We start from the raw sequence: 26622 nt of genomic DNA on the forward strand, positions 1-26622 counted from the left end.
AAATGTTTTTGCCCCCTTTCTGGTTTTTACATTTTTTTGCATGTTTGTCACACTTAAAAGATTCATATCATCAAACAAATTTTAATATTACACAAAGATAACCCAAGTAAAAACAATATGCAGTTTTGAAATAATGATTTCATTTATTAAGGGAAAAAAGCTGTCCAAACCTGCCTGGCCCTACGTGAAAAATGAATTGCCCCCTAAATCTAATAACTGGTTGAGCCACCCTTTGCAGCAACAACTGCAATCAAGTGTTTGCGATAACTGGCAATGAGTCTTTCACATCGCTGTGGAGGAATTTTGGCCCACTCTTCTTCGTCTCAGCCACATTGGAGGGTTTTCAAGCATAAATGGACTGTTTAAGGTCATGCCACAGCATCTCAATCGGATTCAAGTCCGGACTTTGACTTGGCCACTCCAAAACCTTAATATTGTTTTTCTTGAGCCATTCAGAGGTGGACTTGCTGGTGTGTTTGGGATCATTGTCCTGCTGCATAACCCAAGTGCGCTTGAGGTCACAAACTGATGGCCGGACATTCTCCTTCAGGATTTTTTAATAGAATGCAGAATTCATGGTTCCATAATTTATGGCAAGTCGTCCAGGTCCTGAAGCTGCAAAGCAGCCCCAGACCATCACACTACCACCACCATGTTTGACTGTTGGTATGATGTTCTTTTTATGAAACCCTGTGTTGGTTTTACGCCAGATGTAACGGGACACACACCTTCCAAAAAGTTCAACTTTTGTCACATCAGTCCACAGAATATTTGCCCAAAAGTCTTGGGAATAAACAAGATATTTTTTGGCAAATGTGAACGAGCCTTTGTGTTCTTCTTGGTCAGCAATGGCTTTTGCCTTGGAACTCTCCCATGGATGCCGTTTGTATATATATATATATATATATATATAAATGTTTAGTCTCATCAGTCCACAGAATATTTGCCCAAAAGTCTTGGGGATAAACAAGATATTTTTTGGCAAATGTGAGACAAGCCTTTGTGTTCTTTTTGGTCAGCAATGGCTTTTGCCTTGGAACTCTCCCATGGATGCCGTTTTTGCCCAGTCTCTTTCTTATTGTTGAATCATGAACACTGACCTTAATTGAGGCAAGTTAGGCCTGCAGTTCTTTAGATGTTGTTCTGTGTTCTTTTATGACCTCCTGGATGAGTTGTCGTTGCGCTCTTGGAGTAATTTTGGTAGGCCGGCCACTCCTGGGAAGGTTCACCACTGTTCCAAGCTTTCTCCATTTGTGGATAATGGCTCTGACCGTGGTTCGCTGGAGTCCCAAAGCCTTAGAAATGGCTTTAGAACCCTTTCCAGGCTGATACATGTCAACTATTTTGTTTTTCATCTGTTCTTGAATTTCTTTAGATCGCAGCATGATGTGTTGCTCTTTAAGCATGCTTCACTTTGTCAGACAGGTTCTATTTAAGTGATTTCTTGATTCAACAGGTCTGGCAGTAATCAGGCCTGGGTGTGGATAGTGAAATTGAACTATTTAACAAAATTTTAGCTTTCTAAAATAACGTGGTTAATCACAGCTCTTTCATTATTTAATTATCATGGGCAATTAATTTTTCACGTAGGGCCAGGTAGGTTTGGACAGCTTTTTTCCCTTAATAAATGAAATCATCATTTAAAAACTGCATTTTGTATTTACTTGCATTATCTTTGTGTAATATTAAAATTTGTTTGCTGATCTGAATCTTGTAAGTGTAACAAATATGCAAAAAATAAAAAAAAACAGTAAGAGGGCAAAAACCTTTTCACGGCACTGTATAGTCCAGTATATCTACTTGGAAATATAATTTTACAGTATCATCTAGGGGGCTTACTAAAAATACTTTATTTTAAAAAGACAGCTGTTAAACAGTTCATCATGTGCTGAAGTCAACTCTGAGTCATCTGGCATGACACATGCTCTCCCACCTGTTCCTCTGGTGGCCTGATTCAACTTTAACTATACTAAATAACTCATTTTCAGCTCACAAATACATTTTCTTACCTTTACAGAATTCAATTCGTAAACTGCAGTCTTCATTAGTACAGGTGCATCTCAATAAATTAGAATGTTGTGGAAAAGTTCATTTATTTCAGTAATTCAACTCAAATTGTGAAACTCGTGTATTAAATAAATTCAGTGCACACAGACTAAAGTAGTTTAAGTCTTTGGTTCTTTTAATTGTGATGATTTTGGCTCACATTTAACAAAAACCCACCAATTCACAATCTAATTTGTTGAGATAGTGAATTGGTGGGTTTTTGTTAAATGTGAGCCAAAATCATCACAATTAAAAGAACCAAAGACTTAAACTACTTCAGTCTGTGTGCATTGAATTTATTTAATACACGAGTTTCACAGTTGAATTACTGAAATAAATGAACTTTTCCACAACATTCTAATTTATTGAGATGCACCTGTATATACTGTTCAAACATTTGGGATTTTTAAAAAATGTTTTTCAAAGAAGTTTCTTATGCTGCAAAGCTGCATTTATTCCTGTGATGGCAAAGCTGATTTGGTGCTCAAGAAAGACTTACTATTATTAATGTTAAAAACGGTTGTCATGTTTGATCACCTTAAAGTATCCTTGCTGAAAAAACTATTTTCTTTTTAAAAAACCTTACTGAACCCCAAACTTTTAAACGGTAATGTACTTTTACACAAAAACCAAGGTGTACATTTTCCAGTGCATCAATTTACTTATGAATCACACACAACACACTCACTTAAGCCTTCTCTCCATGGCAATAGCACAGATGTTTCTCCAGCGGCGATCGAGGCCGCGTGTGGCCTGCTGGATGGATTCACACTCGGTCTCTGTGGCACAGGCGTCACAGTCGTGCAGCAGCACCTCACACAGGTTCAACACTGATGCCACACCTGTGCTGTGCTTCTCGATGTCGCGCTGCAGATCCTGCACAGAGATAGTAGACTTCTACTGAGCTTCTCACGACATCTGACATTTTAATCATCTTGGCTGTTTCTATTTCATTTCTGTTTATTAGGCAGAGGAGCTTGTGGTCATGCATTTCTCTACAAATGTGTTTCATCTTGTTGCATCATCAGTTCTAAAAATGTTTGCTTAACACTGCTTCTTTAAAATGATAATTTGTCTCTGATGCAGAAAGAGGCTGATATGTGCTGGCTGTTGCTGGGTAAAGTGAGGATACATTGTGATACTGAAACAGTAAGTGGGTCATTGACTGAGCCAGAAGTCATCACGTTCTTATTTTGACTTTTCACCAGGGCTTTTAAACTCTTATTTTTACTTGCAGATATTTAAATTATTTTTAATACTAGTTTTCAATATATACTAAGAAATGTTTGTGTGTTTGTGCAAAATTACTTGTTTATTGAGCTTTCCTAAGACTTACTATACTGACAGACTTTTATGTAACCATATGTAAATTCATGTCTTTTCTGTGTGTGTGTGTGGGTTACCTGTTGCTGGTTGAGTTTTCTTTGGATCTCATGTGAGTCACAGGTTTCATAGACGATGGGTCGTGAGAGTTCAGTCTCAATGTGAGCCAGCCAGGAGCGCAAACTGCTCATGTTCTTATCTAGCTGCTGCACGGCCACCAGTGTCTCCCGCAACTTCTTTACCCTACAGACCCCAGAGACAGAGAGACAGAGGCAGAGTACAGAGATTGTATTAACAACACATTCTGCGAAAAGTGTAATTAATCTGCAAGTGTAATTAAGCTATATAAACCAGGACTGTGCAGTGCAAACATCTTAATGTTTAGTCAAAGAAACGTGAGATCAGAATGAAATTTGCCTTTCAAGAATAAGTATCGATTTGTGAACAAGGACTTTTATACTATTGATGTCTTTCGATAACATAGCATTTTAAGTTAGACATAGCTCAAAACAAAGACAAAAATACTTCTGATAGTTTATTATTATAGATATAAATTGTAATAAAAAAATTAAAATAAATAATCATTATTAATTAATAGTAATAGTAATGTATATTAAGTTAATATAATAGTATTATAATAGTTCAATAATTATTTACTTAATTTACACTGAACAAAATTATAAATGCAACACTTTTGTTTTTGCCCCCATTTTTCATGAGTTGAACTCAAAGATCTAAGACTTTTTCTATGTACACAAAAGGCCTATTTCTCTCAAATATTGTTCACAAATCTGTCTGTCTCTGTGTTAGTGAGCACTTCTCCTTTGCCGAGATAATCCATCCACCTCACAGGTGCTGATTAGACAGCATGATTATTGCACAGCCCTAAGCCATAACCCTAACCCTAAGTCATCGGAGAAAAAACAAAAGTGTTGCGTTTATAATTTTGTTCAGTGTATATTTGTCAACAATAAATTTATTCTGAATATCAGTTACTGGACATTTAAAGAAAAATAATTAGTATCGCAACTGTCATGAAAATACAAAATCAGTTCATCTCTACTTTCATCACAGCATAATTAGCTAAAAATAATGCATATACAATGATACTGCTTATAATAGCATAGCAACATGATTCTCTAGCATCTATTAAATATTTTCAGTGTAAATATAAACATATAATTTACATAGATATATATATAAGTAAAGCATTTGCATTACATTGTCCAATTTCAATAGTAGAATTATGAATGACTTTGTCTCTTGTTAACTGATGTACTGTAAGGTCAAGGTGTCTTGCATATATAACAATATAAGCAGAGGTAGAATGCAATCCAATGGTGTCAGAGTTTCCTAGAAATCCTGAATGTGCCTAAAAATATAGAATCACATGCTCATTGCAGTGCCACCAACATACCAGCATAGCATGTTTCAGCTGTGCCACCATTCCAGATCTAGATCTCAGAAAAATGTCTTATCTCAGACTGGATGTGAAGCAAAGAGCACAGATGCAGAGTGGACACGTTTCAACTTCTGCTAACTTTGATTGAAACTTTGGTGTATGCTTTAGGCAGTTAGCTAAAACACAGACATTGTTTGACCTGGTGAGATAAAGCCCTCATGTAACCCTGGTATGTGAACGGTTCAGTGTGACTGTGCTTCAAGCTACATTCCTAAAGCACCAAGTCACACTGAAACTGAACCCACCGCAACAGCAACAGAAGGTCAACAAATACAGCATGGTATAAGCATTTTCATGATATAAGCATTTAACCAACCAAAATTGTCAGTAAAATTATTGGGCAATCACATATGTGAAGCAATGACAGCTTCACTTAAGCATCTCAAACTACATATTTCACCCACAAAAACTAATAAAATACATTTCAGACACTTCGCCAAAGACGTGTCTTAAGTATGACAGAAAATACCACATTTCATTGAAACTTCCAGCACCGCATTAAAGTTGAATTGCATTAAAAGAGAATCTGTAATATGTAAATGATAAGTGGATAAATGTTTTCCTGCCTGTTAATGTCGCAGTCACACTCTGGCAGATCTGAGTCCTGTCCAGGGCTTCCTGCCATGTTATCAGTGCCCATATCCAGCACCATTGGGCCTAATCTTCTCGATCAAGTGTCCCAGAAGAAAGACAAACTTCCACCATATCAAAATTCCCCTTCTCTTTCGTCTGAGCAACAAAGTGACCAGGCTTTCTCTAGTCCCCAGGTTAGTGTGTGGGGTGTCTGAGCATGTGTGTGTGTGTGAACTGTTCTCAAGTGCAGGCATGAGCAGCTGGGAGTGACAAAAACTGCTGTGGCTAAAATAAGATGACAGTCATTAGCATGTGCTGATCAGAGGACTGGATTGTGTGTGTCGGTCATTATTCATTTAAACAAACACTGAAAAATTATTTTTTATTTTGATTTATTAAAATAAAAAAAAATTTTAAGAGAAAAAATGAAGAAAGTGCTAAACAATAGCACGATTTCTTTGGTTTTAAAGAACAAAAACTGTTGTTTTGCAGCTTTTTAAAGTAGTCTATTATTGTTGATGATTTTTGTTAAATCAGTGTTCATACTCCACTGTCTTATTATTTACAGAATTGTTCTAACCTTTGTTGAAACCAATTACCAGTTCCAATTGAGTATTCAATATTAATTTTATTCATTTCAACTCATTTACTCACTTTACCCATTTAAAAGTAAACTAAACAAAAGGAAAATAAAGTAACAATGAAATTATCTTTGTAATGTTGCAAGAGTAACATCAGTTGTTGCACAGGTTATATTAAAGGGGTCATATGACGTTGCTAAAAAGAACATTATTTTGTGTATTTGGTGTAATGAAAGAACAGTGTTGTAAATACAACGTGACCACTGATTTCTAGTCGTATCCTCTTTTGGAAGGCCAAACAAAGTAGTTTCGCTTTCACAACGAAACACACAGCGCCTTCACGACATGGCGGCGGCAACAACAATACTACAACGTGAATAAAAGTTACGCCTTCTTTCTTTGGGTGAACATTTGGGCGGTGTTATGCAAATCTTCCCACATCGTGACGTAGACATTTGGGGGCGTGTTAGAACGAGCCGTTTTAGGTAGGCGTGGTTGACTCTTAACTTTTATAAAGAATATCTCTTTGGATTTGAGACTTTAGTCTTTGCAACTTTACAGATCTTCTTTATGCACCAAGAGCTTGTAACACTTCAAAGAGAAAGGAAAATTTGAAATCGCATCATATGAACCCTTTAAGAAAAATGTAAATTGGGAAATACAAAATGACTAAAGTAGAAATTCAAAATATTTTGGGAACAAATTTGTAAAGTGAGTTAAACTTCCTTTTAGGGATATCCTCATTAGTATAAATAGTATAAAAATAAAGTAAATAAGAGTTTTTTTATTTGTAAAAATGCATTAAGTTTTCTGTCAGGATTGGTTATAGTATTTATGACTAACTACATATAAAAACAATAATTTGGAATGCCATGCATTTAGAAAGGCAACTAAATGTGTGTAAGAAAAAGGGTGTGTCAGTGTGTCTTTATTTTAAATATGTTTGCTTGTGAACAGTGTGGATACTTTTCCTTGAGAAAAATCTCTGCAGTTAGCTCTTTAATTGAATCCAAATAAAAGCATGTCAATCTATTACACTTCGGGAAAACTCAAGACAGTAGCTGTCGCACAGAGCTAATGCACATGAGTGAGAGTGCGAGAGAGAGGATGACACTCTCACACACTGGCCACAGTGAAATCAACACCATACGTGAGAAGCTTTCAGTCCTGACTGCAGACAACTCGACTTTACCAGTCATATCCAGAGACACCATGGTGTCATGTTTAAGATGCTGGTGCAAAATATTTCCTTTCCACCCACGGTCCATTAGCACATGGAACATGCTCAGTTCACGCCCCAATTTCTATAGATGACACTCAGCAAAAGAACTGACTGATCTTTCAGGAATTTATTTTTTAATTTCTGAATTAAAACATTCTTTAAAAAAAAAAAATCTTTGGACTTTTGTTCTATAAAAGACATAAAAGGCACAACAACTGTAACTATAAATGTAAAACAGTTGTACAACAATGTACAACAATAGGTACAACTTCATGCAATATCATTTGAAAGACTCACCTAGCTTCTATAAGGTCAAGCAGATGCTGCCAGCGCTCATTGACTTTGCTGAGTTTGTATTGGATTTCTGCAGCTTTGCTTTCATGGCTGGCCTGAGCCAATCTCTCCCCCATCTGTTCCAGCTGATGCTTGTTCTCCTTGGCCACTGAGATCTCTTCCTGATAGTCCTGATAACAAAGAGATTGCATGTTTTTTTAGCTGAATACAAGAATTTGGATAGATTGTTTTTCACATATTCACTGAAATAAGTAATAAGAAAAAATACATTTTAGAGATACGTTTTAGTGTTCAGTGGGATGATTATTTATCAATTTCTTGATTTCATTAGAAACAAATATGTTGTGATTGTATGTTAATTTCACCTTCCTGAGTTTCTCAATCATCTCCTCAATGCTGATGTCGCCGTTCTGTGAGACCTTGCTCTCCATTTGTGTGAGCCACTCACACAGCTCTTTGTTCTTCTCATTGAACACGGCCCACTCATTCAGCCTCTCGCTCACCTGCTGCCTGCGCAGGGACAGCTACAGGGATGACAGACAATGATTAATTACAACATGGGTTCACTGAGTACAGAGTACGAATAAATGAAGGACGTCGCGGCCGATGAGAGAATGTGCAAAAAGTTACTTAAGTACTTTAGTACAGTAATACTTTAGTGTCATGCACCTTCCTTCTTTCTCATGGTCCTTTCTTTACTAAGAGACATCAGGGATTAAGAGGCACATTATCATTGCAATCCTTTATACTATGTTGTCCTGAGCAAATAAGGAGCCATCAAGAACTTTGATTCAACAACAGCATTAATTCTCTGTAAGTTTGTGAGCGAATGCAAAACTCAATCTTTATCTATTGAATTTAACTATTTTTTTAAGTTGCTCAAAATTCAAATCAGTGCATCCCTTTATATATTCAATATCTGACTTAATGAAAACTTGAATTTTTTTTATCAACTGTAATGTACTGTAAAGCCTCCACGTCTGAGCTTGTTCCCACTGCTTCTGTCACATGAAATGCCTGTGCTTATGGCAGACAGCTGTGCATAGAATGTGTTATGGTGTAAAACAAATGCAAAGGGACAGACCGATGTGTATGTGTGTACCTGGTGACAAGTCTCCTCCCACTGTCTCTGGAGTAATATAAGTCTCTCCTGTAGGACTGTGAGGTTATCTGCACTGAGGCTGCTGGAGAGAGACTCCCTCAGAATACACAGGCCGGCTACATCATCAGCCCAGCCTTCAATACTGCTCTCCAATTCCTATCACACACACAAACACATACATTCATGAACACATCAGAAATAAAATAATAAAATTAAATTTAAGATTTAAAAATAAAATACATACAATTATATACAATAAAATATAGTAAAATTAAGTTCAAACTGTAACTGTTGAAAATTAAATTTCAGGACAAAGTTTTTACATTTAAAATAAATAAACATACAAAAGCCATGTAAAATGTAAAAATAAAATAATTAAAATTCAGTGGAGATATAGTTTAAATTAAAGTTAAAATTGAATAATTTAAACTAGAGTTCAAAAGGTAAATATTGTAAACAAAATAAGAAAATAAAGAAAAAAAATTAAAATTAAATAAAAGGAAAAGTAAAATAATTATAATTTTAAAAATACATTAATTTGTAAAATATATCCTGTCCTTAACCCTACCCCTAACAAGCCAAAATAAAATAAAATATTTACTAAGACTGCTGGATACATTTATCTAAAACAGAAGAATATTGACGGCACATATTCTTCCCCAACACACAGTAACAACCAACAGACCTTAATTGCATTTGTATTGATATTGATATCTCGGCTGGCATTCACAGCAAGTTACACTGTATAATCCTAATATAGAGATTGTATGTGACTCACAGATAACAACGGTCGACAAGACATTAAGCACACAATAAACACATAAGTGATCTCTGTATCGAGAAATAATTTGAATAGAAAAAAGCTGTCAATATTTGCTGTTTCTTTTTTTTTTGCTGCTGCATAAGCACTTCTTATTAAAGCTCAGCGTCTCTGCTAACATGATTTTTTTAGAATGATTAGCATGCACCTCAACTTCCTCCCCTCAGGCAAAGTCAAAGAGACTCTTGCTGACAGTCCAGCTCATACAGACCAGAGCAGGTCGATGTTACTTTCACACACCTTCTGCTATACTGCACACACCTCTCTGCAACATCACGTGTGAAAAATCAACCCTCCTTTGCAGATAAAAAATTCAGCAGAGTGTCAGGGCATCTCACACACACACACACACACACACACACACACATTCTGCAAGAAGCATGCAAGGGTATTATTAATGCAATGGTTGACAGCAGCAGACTGCACAAACCAATCATTATCTGGACTATCGAGATACTGTTGCTTTATTACTGCATATCTGGTCAGGAAATTGTGTTTAATACTTTAGCTCAAATAATAAGAGATACTCAGATGTTGCTGAAGCAACACACATCTAAAAGGTCATAGGACACAAGATGAGTCAGATTTTGTTTATGTACCTTGCAGCGAATCTGTTCTGTGTGCAGCTCCTCATGGTGGTCGGGTAAAGGCACAGAGAGCTTTTGCTTAAAGTCCCTCAGCTTCTCGTGTGATGCAGCAATTCCTTTTTCACACTGATCCCAGCTCTGCACACATAGCCAGAAAAAAAAAGTGAATCATGAGAAAGCATGATAAAGAGATGTTTATGCCAGTATAATCTGCACAATATACATAATTATGTATCTTAGTCAAATTTACCTTAGCAATTTTAAAGCTTGAATGCAACATGTTCATTACAACACTTGAGGAAAAGTCAGAAAGATGTTCAGAGATCATCACATTTTTAATGAGGAACGCAATACAGAACGTCATATGTAACCAATTCTTTATTTAAACATGGGCAGAGCAAAGGGTCATGGTGCTGAGACACAAGAGAGACAGATAATCATGCACAGATAAAGCAGTGAGGTACCTTCTATCATGTAATCCGAGAAAACAGAGGGATGTGGAAGAGAGAGGAAGAGAGAGAGACAGAGGCCGAAGGAAAGAGGAGCCATTTTTCTTTTGCAATCCAAAATTGTTGTCTATGCCCCAGTGTGCTGCGTCAAAATGGAGTGGATGACTGCCTGTCTCTGCTGCCCTGTGTTGGACTCCCTCCCGCGTCCTGCCTTCTACAGTACTGAAGATATTTCTCTCGCCTTCAGCTCCCTCGCTGCCTCTTTCTCCTGTTCTCTCTCTTTCATCCCCCTCACACGCACTCACAAAACACATCACACATTCTCTCTCTCTCGTTATGCTAGCTCGCCTCTATTTGCTCTGTAAGGTCAGATGCAAAGTCCTTCACTGTCTCTCTTTTCTTTTAGGAAAAGAACTTTGAATGTGAGATCCATTTATAGGTTTGAGAACGTTCAGTTAGTATATTTCTTTTTTGTTTTATGTTTCTGTATTTCTGATATTTGTAGTGCAAAATAGCTTTCAAAGTAATGAACAATCCCTGATTTCACTAAAACAAAATAACCAAGAATATTTAAACAACAAAACAATCTGATCCTGAACATTTGATTATAGACGCACACCCATTTAAATCTATAAAAGATGTTGTACTATAAAAATCCTAAACTGTAACACATCGTACAAACAACCAGAAAACACTGCAACAAGTACATCTGCAACAATGAAACAGCACGTCATATATAGAAAGTGGGTTCCAAAAGTCTGAGACCACATAGAAATTTTTTTTTAAACTTAAAACAAAAGCCTGAAGATATTTTTTAGGATATAAAATCAATTTTAAATAAATTGTTTTAAAATAAATATATTTGAATATATATATATAAAAAAAAAAATTTCACAAAATTAGTGAAAGTGAAGTGACATGTGGCCAAGTATGGTGACCCCTACTCGGAATATGTGCTCTGCATTTAACCCATCCAAGTGCACACACACAGTAGTGAACACACACACACACACACACACACACAACCGTGCTGGTTATTCACTGGTTATTCCCTCCCCCTACGACAATTCCTGCCAGATTGCCCTTAACAATAGTACCATAAATAGGTGCTATTTATAGGTTGTTAATCGAATACAACAAAATTACAAATGACAAACTTCTAAAATTCATTTTAAAAATTCCTTTTTTTTTTACACAAGTTGTTGTAATAATATATAGTAACAAAAAATAAACGTCAGTTAAATTAGTAAATATAATTGCAAAATAGAAGCATTTTTACCAGTGGTCTCAGAGTTTGATCCTATTATACATAATCATACATGTGCAAAAACCAACCAACTTACAGGAAAACACATTCATCTAAAGGAAATTACCCAACAAATGTAAATAATCAACCAAAATTACTCAACAAAGATTTGCTGCCATCTGGAAATAATGAACTTTCTCCAAACAGCAAAAGTCATGTGCTTGTACTTTGTCAATGATACGAACTACTAAATCTAGCAAATCAGCAACCAGACAAACAGTAAGTACACCCATTTACTCTTAACTCACCCTTAGCAAAGAGAGCAGTTCTTTCTTCCTCTCGTCGAGACGGATGTTAATGGTCCTCCAGCGCTCCTGCACATCAGTCAGCTCAGTGTGAAGTGAGGCCTCCGTTCTGGCATCAGCCCACAGAAGGAGTTGCCTCCCGGCCTCCACCGTGAGGATGTAGCTGCCCTGTTGCCTCTGGAGCACACGCTCCTTCAGCTGGGTGGAAAGAAGGGGACATCCAGGGTACTTCAGGCTATTTGCAGGAAGCCATTATTTCTACTTTAATGTAAATATGGCTATATCTTTACCTGTATGTGGTCTAACATGCCACGGATCTGCTGTAGTGCTACTGTTGACACTTGTTGTTGCTCCTCTGGTTCCACTGACACTTCTTGCAGCCAATGACGCAGTTTCTCTATCAGCTCTGTGTACCGCTGCCACTGCCGAACCAAACTGTCAATAATCCCCCGTCTTTGCTGGGCCCGCCTCACCACACCTTGCCACTGGTTACTAAGCAGTGCCAGTTTCAAGCCAAATTCATCCCTTTTGGGCGAGAGGACAAAAAAGAGAGTGTCACTACAAGTATGAATGAAAGAATAAGAATAAGAATAAACAAGTAAACAAATGTTACCTGTCTTCCACTTGTCCCTGATTCAGGAGCTGATGTCCATCATTGATGATAGAGTATAGAATTTGTTGTCGACTAAACATCTCTGCTTGGAATAGCTATTCACACACACACACACACACACAAAAAGTAGAGCAGTTGCATAAAGTAGGTAATTAAACTATGACCCAATGCATTTTATGCTGCATAGTTTGATCATTTTTAAACTGAAAAAGCTTATTAATATAGCCATCTTATTAAGGTTTGAGTTTTGAAATAAAAACTGAATATTGACAGAAAAAATGCTGGGGTCAAAATTGTCCTAATAAGAACAATAAAAAAATGTTGAGCAGCAAATCAGCATATTAGAATAATTTCTGAAGGATCACGTAACACTGAAGACTGGAGTTATGATGCTGAAAATTCAGCTTTGCCATCACAGGAATAAATTTTAAAACAGAAAATAGTTATTTTAAATTGTAATAATGTTTCAAAATATTACAGTTTTACTGTATTTTTGATCAAATAAATGCAGCCTTGATGAGCATAAGAGACTTCTTTCAAAAACAAAAACAAAAAAAATCTTGTTGACCCCAAAATTTTTGAATGGTAATGTAAATGCGGCTTTTCATTTGATGTGAACAGGCCTTTAGTTGTAGTTATTTTAAAAAAAGTATTTTTTTCTATCAGTACCTCATGCTCTCTCTGCTGGTCTAGTAGGCTCTGGTAGTTTCCAGAAATCTCAGCGGCCAGTTTCTCTTCTGTTTGGTTAAGGAAGGTCATCCAAGCATCACACTTCTCCAAAAAGGTCTGTCTTTGCAATACCAGGGCTTGCAATTTACTGCACATACATAGAGATGCAGACAACTGAACATTACACACTTTTAGAGAAGAAATTGAAAATCTACCATAGATCCGCAGTAACCACACATACCTGAATCTCTCTATTGTGCGAGCAGAGTTAGACGACCAGCTCCTGTTTAGGTTCTGCAGACGCTTGATTTCATTATCATTGAGGGGAAGCTGATAACCCAACTCATTCAAACGTTCCAGATCAGGAGAAAGACTGCTCAGCTTTAACATTTGGGTCTACAGGCACACATACATATGAGAAAGTTCAAAAGTGTTTATACAACCCTATAATTTTACAGAAAAACTAATTTCACCTTAAGTTTTTCCATGTGTTCCTGCACAGATGAGACATCTGGAGAACCGACTGGGTCTGGTTCCTTCAGAACCTTCTCAGCTTCTTCTGACCAGTGGCTCAGAGAATGTAACTCCTTACTAAACCCCTCATAGTCCCTCATACCCACCTTGAGGAAAGGAAGGAGAAAAAAAACACATTTATACTTGACAGGCTTTACAGTCTGGCATCTGTGAAAGTGACAAAATGTCACAAAGAGTGTCAAAACTATGAAAGGATAGTGTGAAAATTATTTTATTAAAAACACTATATTATTTCATTCAAAATACACACTACCATTTGCAGGTTTGGGGTCAGGAAGATTTATTTTATTATTTTTGAAGGAAATAAATACTTTTATTTAGCAAGGAAGCATTAAATTAATCACAAATAACAGTACGGTTTAGCATAATGTTACAAAAGATATCGATTTTAAATAAATGTTGTTGTTTTGAACATTCTATTCATCTAAGAATTCTTTAAAAAATTCTACTAAAATATTAAGCGATAATAAAAAGAAATGTTTCTTGAGCACTAAATCAGCATACAGTATAATAATGATTTCTAAAGGATCATGTGACACTGAAGACTGGAGTAATGGCTAGTGACAATTCAGCTTTACAATCACAGGAATAAATTATATTTTAAAATACATTTAAATAGATAACTCTTATTTTAAATTGTAAAATTTTTTCACAATATTTCAGTTTTTACTGTGTTTTTCAATCAAATCAAATAACTGCAGTCTTGGTGAGCATAAGGGATCCAAACATCAAATAATCTTACCCCAACTTTTAAAATGCAGTCTATATGTGTGAAAACTGTATAAATGTTCTGTGTCTGTGTGCACAATGTAAAATCTGAATCATCTGAACCTCTAGCAGAGACTGCTGTCTTTGGAGGGTATTCCCAACAGTTGCTAATCGCTGAGTAAATGACAGGTGGTCTGTATGGAAGGTTGTCATGGCAGAGGGGTCCACTTGTTGCCTCAGCTGCTCTGAAAATTCATCCAGCTGCTGCAGGACAGACTCTACGGATCCCTCAGTCGCCATAAGGCCCTGCACAAATACCAGTTTTACAAAGAGGAATACTGTGGCCCTTGCTACAAGGCTTTCACAACTGCACACAGTTGTCAGAATTAGCAATTGCTTACATACTTTTGGGTCACTAACATAATCCAAGCACACAAACATTTAAGAGGCTTCCAAACCCATCATGCATTGATAAATCCACACCTTCACTTCCTGTTCTGTGACGTCCCTGTGGGTGGCGCTCTTGAGCAGCTGTTCCACCTGATCCTCTAGTTTCTGGATGTCAGTGCTGCTCTGAGCATGAAGTGCTTTGTAATGCTGCCACAGTTGCAGCAGGCTCTTATTCCTCCTCAGCTGATCTGAGATCTGCTCCAGCAGCGTGTTCCACCTGACAGCAGATCAGTAGAAGATCAATGATTTCTAAACACTTTGTACTGATCAGTGTCTTTATTAGTTACTAGAAGTTTCTGAAACTCACCTGAGATTTACATCACCCAGAGCTGTGTTGAGTGAATCGCTCACTGAGGGATGACAATCCCTCAGCAGCTGTTGCGTTATGGAGCCCAGTTTCCGTAAACTGCTCTCCTGTTTCTCCAACTCGTCTTGTAAACTCTGAGACACACAAAAACCCGTGGTGATTTTAGGTTGTTTCTCGATATAATGCTAATAAAAGCTCAGTGTTTTGTGGCAGACTAGCACCTCAAGGTTCTCCACTTGAACTTGCACAGCTTCTGGGGAGCCAGTGAGAAGACGCAGACGAGAGATGGTGTAACGTCCCTCCATCAGGTAGCCCTGAATCTCCTCATATGCTTGTTTATACAGACTCCACTGCTCCAGCACTGACCGGAGACTGACCGTCTGCTGCCCAATCTGCAATAACACACAAATCTAATTTAGGACTGATAATCAGTGTTTTGGTGAAAATTATGAACAATATCGTAATGAAGATTACAAAACTAGATGCTTTACCAAAATGCATTAGGTGAAACATACCATGTGATCCAGATTGGCCCAAGACTGGTTTAGACCTTTTAGAGTGTCCATAATAACAGTGCCTGCCTCGCCTTTCTTATCCTGAATTAATAAGCATCCTTTTTCTTCAGCCTTCTCCAGATCCTTCCCTTTCTCCTTTACCAACACTTCCATTTCCTAGCATACACAGACACAGACAATCTGATCAATATTTCAAAACAACAAATCACATAGAATATTTCTGGATTATCTATGTAATCTTTACTAATGAATCCATATACTGTGCATTATGTAGAGCCGAACAACTAGGGTGCAGTACCTACCTGACAATCTTTGAGTGCATTCTGGGCTGAGGAAACATCCTCAATCCTGTGCTTCTTTTTGAGTTTCTCTTCCTGTACACTAAACCAGGTCTTCAAGGTCTGAACCACGTTCTCATACTCTAACCAGCTTTCAAGCAGACCCTCTGAAACCTGAATCTGTGAAACACAAAAGACACCAGTTTGATATACGATAAAATTTAAAGGTAAATGACGCACAACGGGATCCAAAAGTAACAGTCTCTACTTGTAGAAACACTTGTTTAGCATTACTTTATTTTTATTGCTTGATTTTTATTACTTTTATTATTTTCATTACAAATTACATTATCATAACAATTGTAGTGAAAAGTTAAATAAAAAAATTGGTATGAATTTCGGTCTTAGTATTTGATTTGTCCCATTTTTTGCAGAATTGGAGCGGAATGAATTGTACAAGTTTGCACAAATGCTGATATTGCATGTTTTCCAGCACAATGTGAGAATTTTCTATATTTATGTCTAACCTTCTCTGTAACGAGTCCCTGCAGTATCTGCCAGCGGCGGTTCATGGCACCAAGACGCTCAGCAAAGTCTGTTTTGTCACTCCGTTTCCCCTCTACATCCTGACTGCTGATTTGCAGAACTGACTGATTCACAAAGTCCACCGTCAGCTGCTTACAGGACAGGTCAATCCGAAAACCCTGATGAGAGGAGTAAATAAAGAAAAAGAGAGATTTGGTGTCTTGAGTATGAAGTACAAAATGACTAATGATATGTTTTATTATTTCAAAAGTCTTGAAGAATTTTTTTGCTACCTTGTATTTTTGAAGGTACATTTGCACAGCCTCTGATCCCACTGCCTCCATGATCTTCTGCTGATCCTCTTGGATGATATTCTCCATGAGGGATATCCAGCTCATTAGCTCAGTTATCGCATGACGGGATGGCAGCTTCTCCATCTGCAGCTGTTGATCAGAACAGGAATGCTACGATTAGCATAGCCACGTGAGCCTGTTCATTATCTGCATACCCTTCCTTAACTGAAATTAGGCTGTGCAATCAGTCCTAGTCTTCATACCTGGTGTAGTTTCTCCTGGACCACAGGGATACGAGTGAGAAGATCAGCCCATTGTGTGTCTACCTGGGCCAAGTTTGCCCTGAGAGCTGCTGTGTCCACTTTCTTCAACCGGAGAAGCTGATTCCCCTGGCTCTGAACTGAGGCACGCAAAGAAGACTTGGCGTCTACCTCTTTGGAGAACTCCTGCAAATATAGAGCCGATATAGAGTGTGTCTATGAGATCTCAAGTGAGGCCTAAGGCTATTTTAGCAGGATATTTAATGGGTGTTCTTACCAGGAAGGCATGAAGATGGTCTCTGACGGTCTCTAGCTCTTGAGGTACTGTAACAGACTGAGTGCTCCAGAACTCCAGGCGGTCTAGTGCCGAACTCAGCCATTGGCTAAGCTCAGCTGACTCGCTCTGATACCTACAATAAAATATAAAGAGAACATGTGATGTCAATAAAAACATGCATACATGGACACAACCACACAGATGTGTTTCTTGTAAGTTCATTTCTTTCTTAAGGAAGCAGACACTGACAGAATCACACAGAGAAAGTGATCAGATCACAGACCTAATCCAGTGTTTGAGGGTGGAGTCCAGGCGGTGTAGCTCTTTATTGATCTTGGTGGTGGTGCTGAGCCAGTGGTCCCCCAGCTGAGTGAGCTGAGTCTCCAGCTCTGAGCAGGACACATGTAAAAGCAGCCTCTTTCCATCCTCCAACAACTTATACAATTGCTGCTGCCGCTCAGAGAGACTGGCCTTCAAACGCTACAGAGAGAGTGAGACAGTTTTAGATTGTAGATTTAAAATTTTACACAAATCTACTGCAATTTGTGCTCAGTAAGTTTTTTTAAAGAAATTAATACTTTTACTCAGCAAAGAGCCATTATACAGATCAAGTGACAGTAAACTAGAGACAAACGATTCCTATTTTAGAGTAAATAGTAAAATGAATCATTTTCAGACTTCTTTCAGAAACCTTACCAACCCCAATCCTAATATATCAAGCTATAATAAAGTTTCATTTTCCTTCCTTAAATTTAAATTCACATTATAATTATGTATCCTGTTTGCCAATTCATATTAACTTTAAATTCCTGAATTGAGTCATTCAAAAGGCATTCTGAATTGTATTTCTAATGCTGCACAAACCATGCAATATAGATAAAGTATGTAATGTTTTTAATGTAAAATCATGTTTGGTGTTGTATGAATATTATGGTGTAACCGTGTCTGATCCAGTGTTCTGTGTGATGGAGCTGTACCTGATACAAAGCAATTCTATCGCTCAATCTGTCCTCCGTCTCCTCCACCAGGCCTACGCTGGGGATGTTGCTTTCCACTGCCTCCAGCTGTCTGTACAGGGCCTGATAGTCACCCACCAACCTGCTCCACCACTGATGCCACAAAACACAACAGTTATTCACTTCATATGCACTGTACCCTGTGATTATAATTTGCATCTTGAATGCAAATAAAGAAACACAAATCCACACACACCTCCAGAATGCCCTCCAGCTCCACTCCTCGTTTGTGAGCCTGTTTAAGTACAGCCTGGGCCTGAGCCACAGTCTCTTCCAAGCTCTGGACCTCCCGCTGCACCACCAACCCACTGACCTGCCTGAAGAAGGCCTGTGTCAGAACAACATGCGTCTCTAGCCCCTGGAAAAACTCCTGCAGGAAGAGACAAGAGAACATGAGTCCTTGCTCATCAAAATGGTACAAAACATGAATAAATAATCAGTCATTTCATAAAGTAGGTGTTATTGACGGAATGGACATTCACTTTCTTGAGAGCATTTGACTGCATGAGACGAGAGTCTTCAATATTTTTGTTCTTTTTTCCTTAAACAGAAAAGACTATATATTTTATATGTGCAAACTACCATTCAAAGGTTTGGGGTGGGTAATGTTTTCTTTAATGTCTCTTATGCTCACCAATCCTCCATTTATTTGATCAAAAATACAGTTAGAATAGTAATATAGTAAAAATGTCTAGACACATATGTATTAAGCAGACCATAAGAACAAAACTTCTGCTGTACCTTGTGTTTATCTAGAAGAATCTGAACCTCAATCACTGATCCCACTTTCATCTTCTGATCAGCAGCCATTTTGTCCTGGGCGGTGTCCAGCAGATCTACCAGGTCTTGTAAAGCTCTCTCATACTGAGCCTTTAGAACCAAACTCTGGTTTAGCCCACTCCGCTTGGAGCCCACCATCTCCACCAGCTCTTCATAAGCATCCTGCACAGCAAAACACAAGGTCAAGTGGTAAGTCAAATGAAAGACATGAAATCAGTAACTGTAATTGATGTTACGAAATCAAACCACAGGGGAGAGATGTGTGTACCTGTAGTTTCAGCAGCTCTTGAGTGCAGAGCTGGTTGGGCTGCAGTGTCTCTCCCCTGCTCCTCATCTCAGAAACTTTCTGTTCAAATTCCCTCAAACTGTCCTCCGCTTCTGCTAGAATCTGTTTACATTGAATATTCATATTCATAGTAAATTAACAGTTTTGCTTGGGGTCATGCAACTATATCGATGTCATTCTGAATGTGTGTCTGACCTCCATCTGTTTAGAAGCGGGCCGATCCACAGCTGCGTTCATTTTCTGCAAAAGCTGGTACTTTGAGTCACTGAGTGCTGCAAGCAACAGCCTCAACTCAGCCTAAGGAATAGACAAAGAGGGAAATGCATATGTGAGAGAAAGAGCGAGAGAGAAAAAACAATATACTGACTAAAAAAAAAACAAAGATACAAGCAACATATACCTGGAAAACAGTGAGTTCATGAAGCTTGTCTTTCATGGTGTCACATCTCTGTTCCAGCACTGTGTCCAGCAGCTTCAGTCTCCCCTCCAAACCATTTAACACTTCCTCAACCAAAACACTTGTTTTGTATTCCTCTCCATCCCATAGCTGCTCTGTTCCTCCGAGCACATCCCGACATTTACACACCTCCTCGTTGACATTCTTTACCTCCTTATTCAAACTCTGAAGAAAGCAGAAGAGAGTCAGAGTGTCAATGTTTCTTATAACAGACATAATTTAAGAATCCAGTAAAATGACTATGTCTGACCTCTAGGTGGCCCAGGTGAGTCTCTGAGTAATCAGATAGTAATATTGGGCCAGATACAAGCTCATTTTCAGCATTGTCCAGCCAGGAGGAAGCTGACGAAACCGCCTCATAGAGAGCTCTCTTCAGAGCATGAGCACGCCTACTGTCAGCACCACTTGTCTGTGGGAGGACATAAATAAATGACTATCAGCAAATAAATCCTTACTAGTTATAGTAATACAAAATGCTGGTGCAGTTTACCATCCTGTTCTTAAAGTAAAAATATTCTATTGCAGTACCTGAGGCAAGTCCTCCAAATCTTGGCTGAAGCCTTCAAACAGACTTCGTGGAGACAGGATATCCTGACTCAGCTGCTCTCCTCTGAAAACTCCACAGGGGCTGGATACCGGCTGGTATAGCTAAGAGGTATATAATCAATATAATCGTGCTCTTGCAAACTTCGAACTGTCAGGGATAATGTTTTTTAAATAAAGACTGAAAAGAGTTGTTGGAAGCTTAATTGTGACGTTTGCTTTTTTACTTCTAGAGATTGTATTTAGATTTCAAAATTCATGAAAGTTATATAATTTGTCAAGATGAACAAAATATGTAAGAATCATAAACTTTTGTTGGTCACAGAGCCTATTTCCTGCAATAATCCAAAAGCCAACAGCAAAATCTTTTTGGGTTTTTGTCAAGGGAACCTTGGTGATGCTTACTTCAGGGTTTGCCTACAAAAAATGTAATCACTGCAGCCCTCTATTAGGGGAGGGAAGTGATCAGATATAACAGACCATCCTCAAACCTCTAACATTGAAAAACAAAGCTAGGTTATAGTGTTGTAGTTGATTATGTACCGTGTTACATGGAGTCTGCTCCAGTGTGTTTAGTGACAACTGCAGTTTGTTGTTAACGTCTTTGCTCAGGTTCTCCCATCTGACTCTCATCTGATCATTAGTGCTCATGCTCTCAGGCCACTGACCAGCATCCCCTTCAGAAAGTTCTGCAGGAGACCTACATAATGAAGAAAGAAGCTCATTATGAGTCGGTGCTGTACACCATTGTCATTGCCTTTCATAAATGACAAACAGCTTGCAAGACAAAGATATAAACATGTAAATAATGTACAAGAGTGCGGTAACTACCTTTCTCCATTAGGTGTTGTTCGCTGTGAGAGAATCTCCTCTCCTCTAGATGCTACAGATTGCAGTAACTTCTTCTGTTCGCCAAGCTGCTCCTCTAATTCCTGCATTATATGTAAGAACTGATGCTGAAAAAAATCCAAGTAGCTTCTAGCTCATAGAATAACAGAATATCTAAATATTTAAAATCTAAATATTTTAAGATATAATATTTTAAGACTGTGTCAGTATCAGCATATATTATTCTAATTAAGCTGATTAACATCATGTTATTGCTCAATAGCAGATGTTTGATTGTCTACCCTCTGTTTTTGCACTGTGTCTTGATGCTGTTGGTTGCGTGTGGATCGCGCCTGACTGAGCCAATCCATCATATTGGGGCTCTGAGAGAGAGACGAGTCTGATTCAATGTCCTCCTGCTCCTGAAGTGAGCCCTAATAAACAGATAGAAGAGATAGAAATTTAAAGATATTAATGTTTAACAAAGTTGCTGTGGTAATTATATATATATTTTTAAATGGATTAAATCTATAAATGATCAAATTCTGCTCATTATTATTGAACAAAAATATTGTATCAAGTATAAATTTCTGTTTGGTGAAAATAATTTATAGAAGGTGCCCTAAGAATGAACCTAGATACATGTACATAGACGTTCTTGGAAACACACACACACACACACACTAAGTTAAACATCAAGTAGAGGTTAAATGTCAATCATGACTGACAATAGGAAATCGACCTAAATCAGCTTGCATCAGGCTTTTACATGTCACCAACATGTCTCATTCAAAAGAGCTGGGCAAAAATTCCAGACTTCCCCCACAATTTGTAAAAGATGAACAATTTGTTTCAGATAGATGTTGTTGGAGACCAATGGAACATCTTTCACAACAATGAACAGCGCTTGGCATTCTTCTGTCCTGCTGTCCACAAAGCAGCCATTGAGGCGAGGATGTGCTTTTTAGTGTTTTTAGTAACCTCCAATTGTTCTTTTACTAAGTATTCAGACTTTGGCATTTTCTGTCATTCTAATGAATTATAGTTCTTGGGTGTCTCCTCCGTCAAGAAATGCTACTTTGAGAAGTTAAAGTGGTGTCCCTCACCTGGATGTGGGTCTGTTTGTCTTGGAGGATGCGCTGTAGCTCCAGCAGGCTGGATTTGAGGCAGTACAGTTTGAGGGAGAGCTGCTCAGCGTCACCCCGTGTGCCGGCCTTACCCTCCATCAGCAAACTCTCACTGTGCACTGACAGCTCGGACAGACACAGCACCTTCTGCTCGATCTCCAATAACATGTTCTAGACCAGGAACAAAAGATCAGAAGATTAAATTGCTTTGCTTAGATATGATTCAGCAGTGTGAATATTTTAGCTGCTATTAACAATAAATGAAACACTTTTAAATAACATTTAATTACTTTTAATGAACATAAGCAGGATTTGGGCTTGGTTAACCTATTCTTTTCAAGTTGATTTCAGAAACATGTGAAACATCCTCTTTTGTCTTCTCATCTTAAGGAACAGAGCTCTTTTAAGTGCTCTCATTATAAATACAAACAACAAAACCTTCATATGGGTTTACCATTAAGATAAAGTTGTGGGTAAAAAAAACTAAATTCAATGCAACTAAATGGATTTGTTTGCTTTCAGATAATCGGATACATGTAAAAACACAACAGAAGGTATTTGAAAAAATGCGTAAACAGGAGACTTGTGTATGCAGTGACTGATAATCTTCTTAAGCTGCTTAACCTAGACTTTAGACATCTACTGTAGATCTTTACCATACTACATGCACACTAGTCCAGAGAAGTTAGCATACTACTAAGAAAGTAAACAATCAATACATTTTTAAAAGTTTGTGGTGGGCCTGCAGAGTAGCTGGAACTGAATGCTGGTTAATAGTGGAGAGAGCCAGTGGCATTCAGTGAGGAATGAGCAAACATTAACAGCAGCTAAAGGTCAGGGCCACCCTAACTTCTCATAAAGAATCTAACTTTCAGGTTAAAGGTTAACTTGATCCCTACAGCCCTTTAATCAAAACACAAAAGACACACACGTGTGTGTGTATGCTTCTGTGTCTCCTTGAAAAATGCAGACATGCACTGTGGGACGTCCCATGACGGCAGGGAAGAAAAAGCCCCCTAATCCTAATGACCAACAGAATGGGACAAAACCCACACAGCTAATCAGATTTACTTGCGGCCCACTTTAGTGAATCCAGACATTATCAGCCTGCAGAATCCGATGAATTGACTGTTTATATGCCATTGAAAATCTATCTATAAATCTATCAATAAAGATTAAGGATTTTCAAAAACTATACAAGTGCTCTGAAACAATGAAATTGGTAATCTAAAATAAAATGAAATAAATCACTACAGTGCAGATTAACCAAATAAATCAGTATTTTATTAATTGTTTGTTTATTGATAAAGTTGTTTCTTCGTAATGGACATGATTGTATATTTTATACTGACATATTTCCCAGGCCTAGTCTCTTACCTGGCAGTCCATCAGCTGTTCCTCCATGTCCATGTCCTGTGGGTGTGGCTGGAGAGTGGAGCTCAGTGTGGCACGTGTGCTGAGCAGCCAGTTGTCAAGCTCCTCTGCCTCACTATGATAACGCTGAAGCGCTTGTTCCTGCCTCTGTTCTTCTAACTGCTCGCTTAATCGCTCCTGCAGGACAGAGAATTGCATAAAATCAGGCCTATATCAAGTACAATATGCTATATGGGTATATAATAAGTTGTTTCATGTTGAGTCTTCTTAAGCCTAATAAGGCCAGTGAAGACAAATCTCATAGTATTGCCACTGTTGCAAAAATAGTGTGATACCACAAGTTTGTTATGTGTTATCCTCTATTCTTTCTCTTTAATTATGGCTCCTGGGAATTAGTTTAGGCTTGTCTGTCATTTGGTTTATGATCTGCAATTAGTGGTTTTAAGTAGAGAGATGTCCTGACAGTTAAACTGAAAGATTAAAATAATTACTAGGACTAATTACTAATTTGAAATTCCCAACATCTGCTAAACAACAGTACATAAAATAATCAAAACAGCATGCTAAAATCTTATCAGCCGTCTCCATTTCTCTGCATGCTATTATTCCTGCTCACCTCCAGAAGTTGGCGCTTTCCGGAGGCCTTCATGTGGATGGTGGCCATACGTTCTCCTAGCACAGTGAGGGTTGACTGCAGGGCCAGCTGGTCTCCGGCATCTGCCTCCAAACTGTCCTCATCCAACTGCAGCTCTTGGAAGAAGCAGGCCTCCAATGCACTGATCTCATCCTGGAGCATCAGGATCTCATCCATCAAAGCCTGAGGAACAACCAGGAAACGGCTTTATTTTAATTCAGGTTTTATTAGAAAGTTGATTTGCTCTAGTTGCAAACAGTAAAGCTACATTAAAGGCCACAGAAAGGAAAATACTTCTAGGTAAGAGATTAGTTTTAGACACAGGAGAAGTTGGTAATCTAGAGGGTAACCCTGTCCCCTGGCTCGTATCGTTAGTCCAGCTGTAGGCTTGAGTTTTTATGTGATCTAGCATTAGTGCGGTCATCTTGCTTCATCTGATCCTCTGTCTCTCTCACCTGGTGGGCGGCCATCTGGCTCTCAGGACTCTTGCTTGGCTCCAAGCCTTCATTTAGTGCGGTCTCAATGGACTCCATCTTTGTGGAGACAGATTGCAGGGTCTCCTGATAGTGCTGCTGCCTCTCCAGAGCTTCATATAGGCTCTTCTGCTTCTCACTGATCTGTAAAGAAATATACTGTATGTTAACCAACATAAGAAGTGATTTGGATTTTGTAATGTGAGAAGCATCTATGGATATTTACCACATTCTTCAAAGTCTCCCATGAGCGCTGTAGGTCGTCCAGATTAGATGAGGCAGCTGACTCCATGGAGGGGTCATAAAGCTCCTGTAGTGGAGCTCTGCTTAAAGGAGCTCGCCCTGAACCCTACAAAAGACGTTACATCATGAGAGTGTGTGCATGCACGCATAAATAATAAACAAAATTGTGCTGGTCCTCTTAAAATACAACAAAACAGTAGTGATACTTATGTGGGTTTCAGATGTTGCACTCGTGCCCAGTAACATGATTATACCAAATGGTTAACCATGTGTTTGCCAGATGCTTGAACACAAAGAATCTATGCTAACCAAAACATCTTTGTCACTCCCTCAGGCCATGTTCAAATCTGTCAACTACAGCTCATTACATGTGTATATGAACATTATAAAAGAAAAAAAAGTCACTTCAGAATTAAATCAGAGATAGTTTTCTATCACTCCTCAAGAAAGTCAGCAGAAGAATAGAGCTTCCCACACCTTTTGACAAATGAATTCATGAATTTATGAATGACAGTTATTCATGATTATTTAAAAATTACTTTTAAAAATTGTTTCATATACATTTACAGGTGATTTACATTTCTATGACAGGAACTAAAATTTTTTTTCAAATACACTCATTAGTGTACAAATGTCTCCAAAAGGTCCAAAATCATTAATTACACCGCTATTCAAGAGTTTGAGGTCAGTAAGATTTTTTCCCATTTCAAATAAATGCTTTTCTTTTTAACTTTATATTCACCAGAGAATCCTGAAAAAAATGTATCACTATTTGCACAAAAAATATTAAGCAGCACAACTGTTTTCAACATTGACAATAAGAAATGTTTCTTAAAAACCAAATCAGCATATTCAAATGATTTCTGAAGGATCATGTGACACTGAAGACTGGAGTAATGGCTGCAGAAAATTCAGTTTTTAAAAAATTGTAAGTGTAAACTGTTATTTTAAATTGTAAAAATACTTCACAATATTACTGTTTTTGCGGCAACCCCTATCTGTTGAACAGTGATGTATATATAGTATTATATAGAATAATATACACAATATATATTTTTTTGAAATTTCCTTTAGAATTGATCAAATTTGAAGTGTGCAATTTCTGTGCCACCAGTGGAACAAAGTGAAAAAGGCAAAAAAGAGTAACTACTTAAATAATGCTCCTATCTACCATTGGTTGGACAAACTAATACTGTCGTCCTGCCCTGATCATTTCTTAATTCAGTGCTGCTGTATTGGGCTGGTTGAAAAGCTCAAACAGAGAAATGTTTTGAAAACATTAAAGAGTCACAGTGTTTACACTTTTCAAGGAAATCAATCTACAGATGTCTTACTTAGAATTGTATCTGCATATTAAGATGAGGTAGGAGGTATTTTAAGATTTTATTCTACATTTCCAGAAAAGGAAGGGGGGGGGGGGGG

At 37.9% G+C, this 26622-nt stretch overlaps 1 protein-coding gene across 1 annotated transcript in view; it reads right to left on the reverse strand.

Moving 5' to 3' along the window:
• The window catches only part of LOC107721270 (nesprin-1-like), a 134749-nt gene that overhangs the window by 9996 nt on the left and 98131 nt on the right, over positions 1 to 26622 (reverse strand). The window contains 39 exon segments of the mRNA XM_016529194.1: positions 2735 to 2922; positions 3450 to 3612; positions 7505 to 7671; positions 7867 to 8025; positions 8604 to 8759; positions 10023 to 10148; positions 12014 to 12208; positions 12301 to 12535; positions 12624 to 12718; positions 13293 to 13440; positions 13534 to 13688; positions 13766 to 13912; positions 14658 to 14840; positions 15018 to 15201; positions 15292 to 15425; positions 15513 to 15683; positions 15807 to 15962; positions 16109 to 16264; positions 16612 to 16788; positions 16903 to 17052; positions 17166 to 17348; positions 17440 to 17572; positions 17723 to 17919; positions 18417 to 18548; positions 18652 to 18825; positions 19197 to 19397; positions 19504 to 19623; positions 19717 to 19818; positions 19922 to 20143; positions 20229 to 20387; positions 20507 to 20626; positions 21065 to 21221; positions 21353 to 21453; positions 21652 to 21783; positions 22456 to 22647; positions 23854 to 24027; positions 24467 to 24667; positions 24940 to 25101; positions 25184 to 25306. Of these exon segments, the coding sequence (XP_016384680.1) occupies positions 2735 to 2922; positions 3450 to 3612; positions 7505 to 7671; positions 7867 to 8025; positions 8604 to 8759; positions 10023 to 10148; positions 12014 to 12208; positions 12301 to 12535; positions 12624 to 12718; positions 13293 to 13440; positions 13534 to 13688; positions 13766 to 13912; positions 14658 to 14840; positions 15018 to 15201; positions 15292 to 15425; positions 15513 to 15683; positions 15807 to 15962; positions 16109 to 16264; positions 16612 to 16788; positions 16903 to 17052; positions 17166 to 17348; positions 17440 to 17572; positions 17723 to 17919; positions 18417 to 18548; positions 18652 to 18825; positions 19197 to 19397; positions 19504 to 19623; positions 19717 to 19818; positions 19922 to 20143; positions 20229 to 20387; positions 20507 to 20626; positions 21065 to 21221; positions 21353 to 21453; positions 21652 to 21783; positions 22456 to 22647; positions 23854 to 24027; positions 24467 to 24667; positions 24940 to 25101; positions 25184 to 25306 (6230 nt within the window).

Source organism: Sinocyclocheilus rhinocerous, unplaced genomic scaffold (assembly GCF_001515625.1).
Source record: "Sinocyclocheilus rhinocerous isolate Xijiao unplaced genomic scaffold, SAMN03320098_v1.1 scaffold271, whole genome shotgun sequence".
NCBI classification, from domain to species: domain Eukaryota; kingdom Metazoa; phylum Chordata; class Actinopteri; order Cypriniformes; family Cyprinidae; genus Sinocyclocheilus; species Sinocyclocheilus rhinocerous.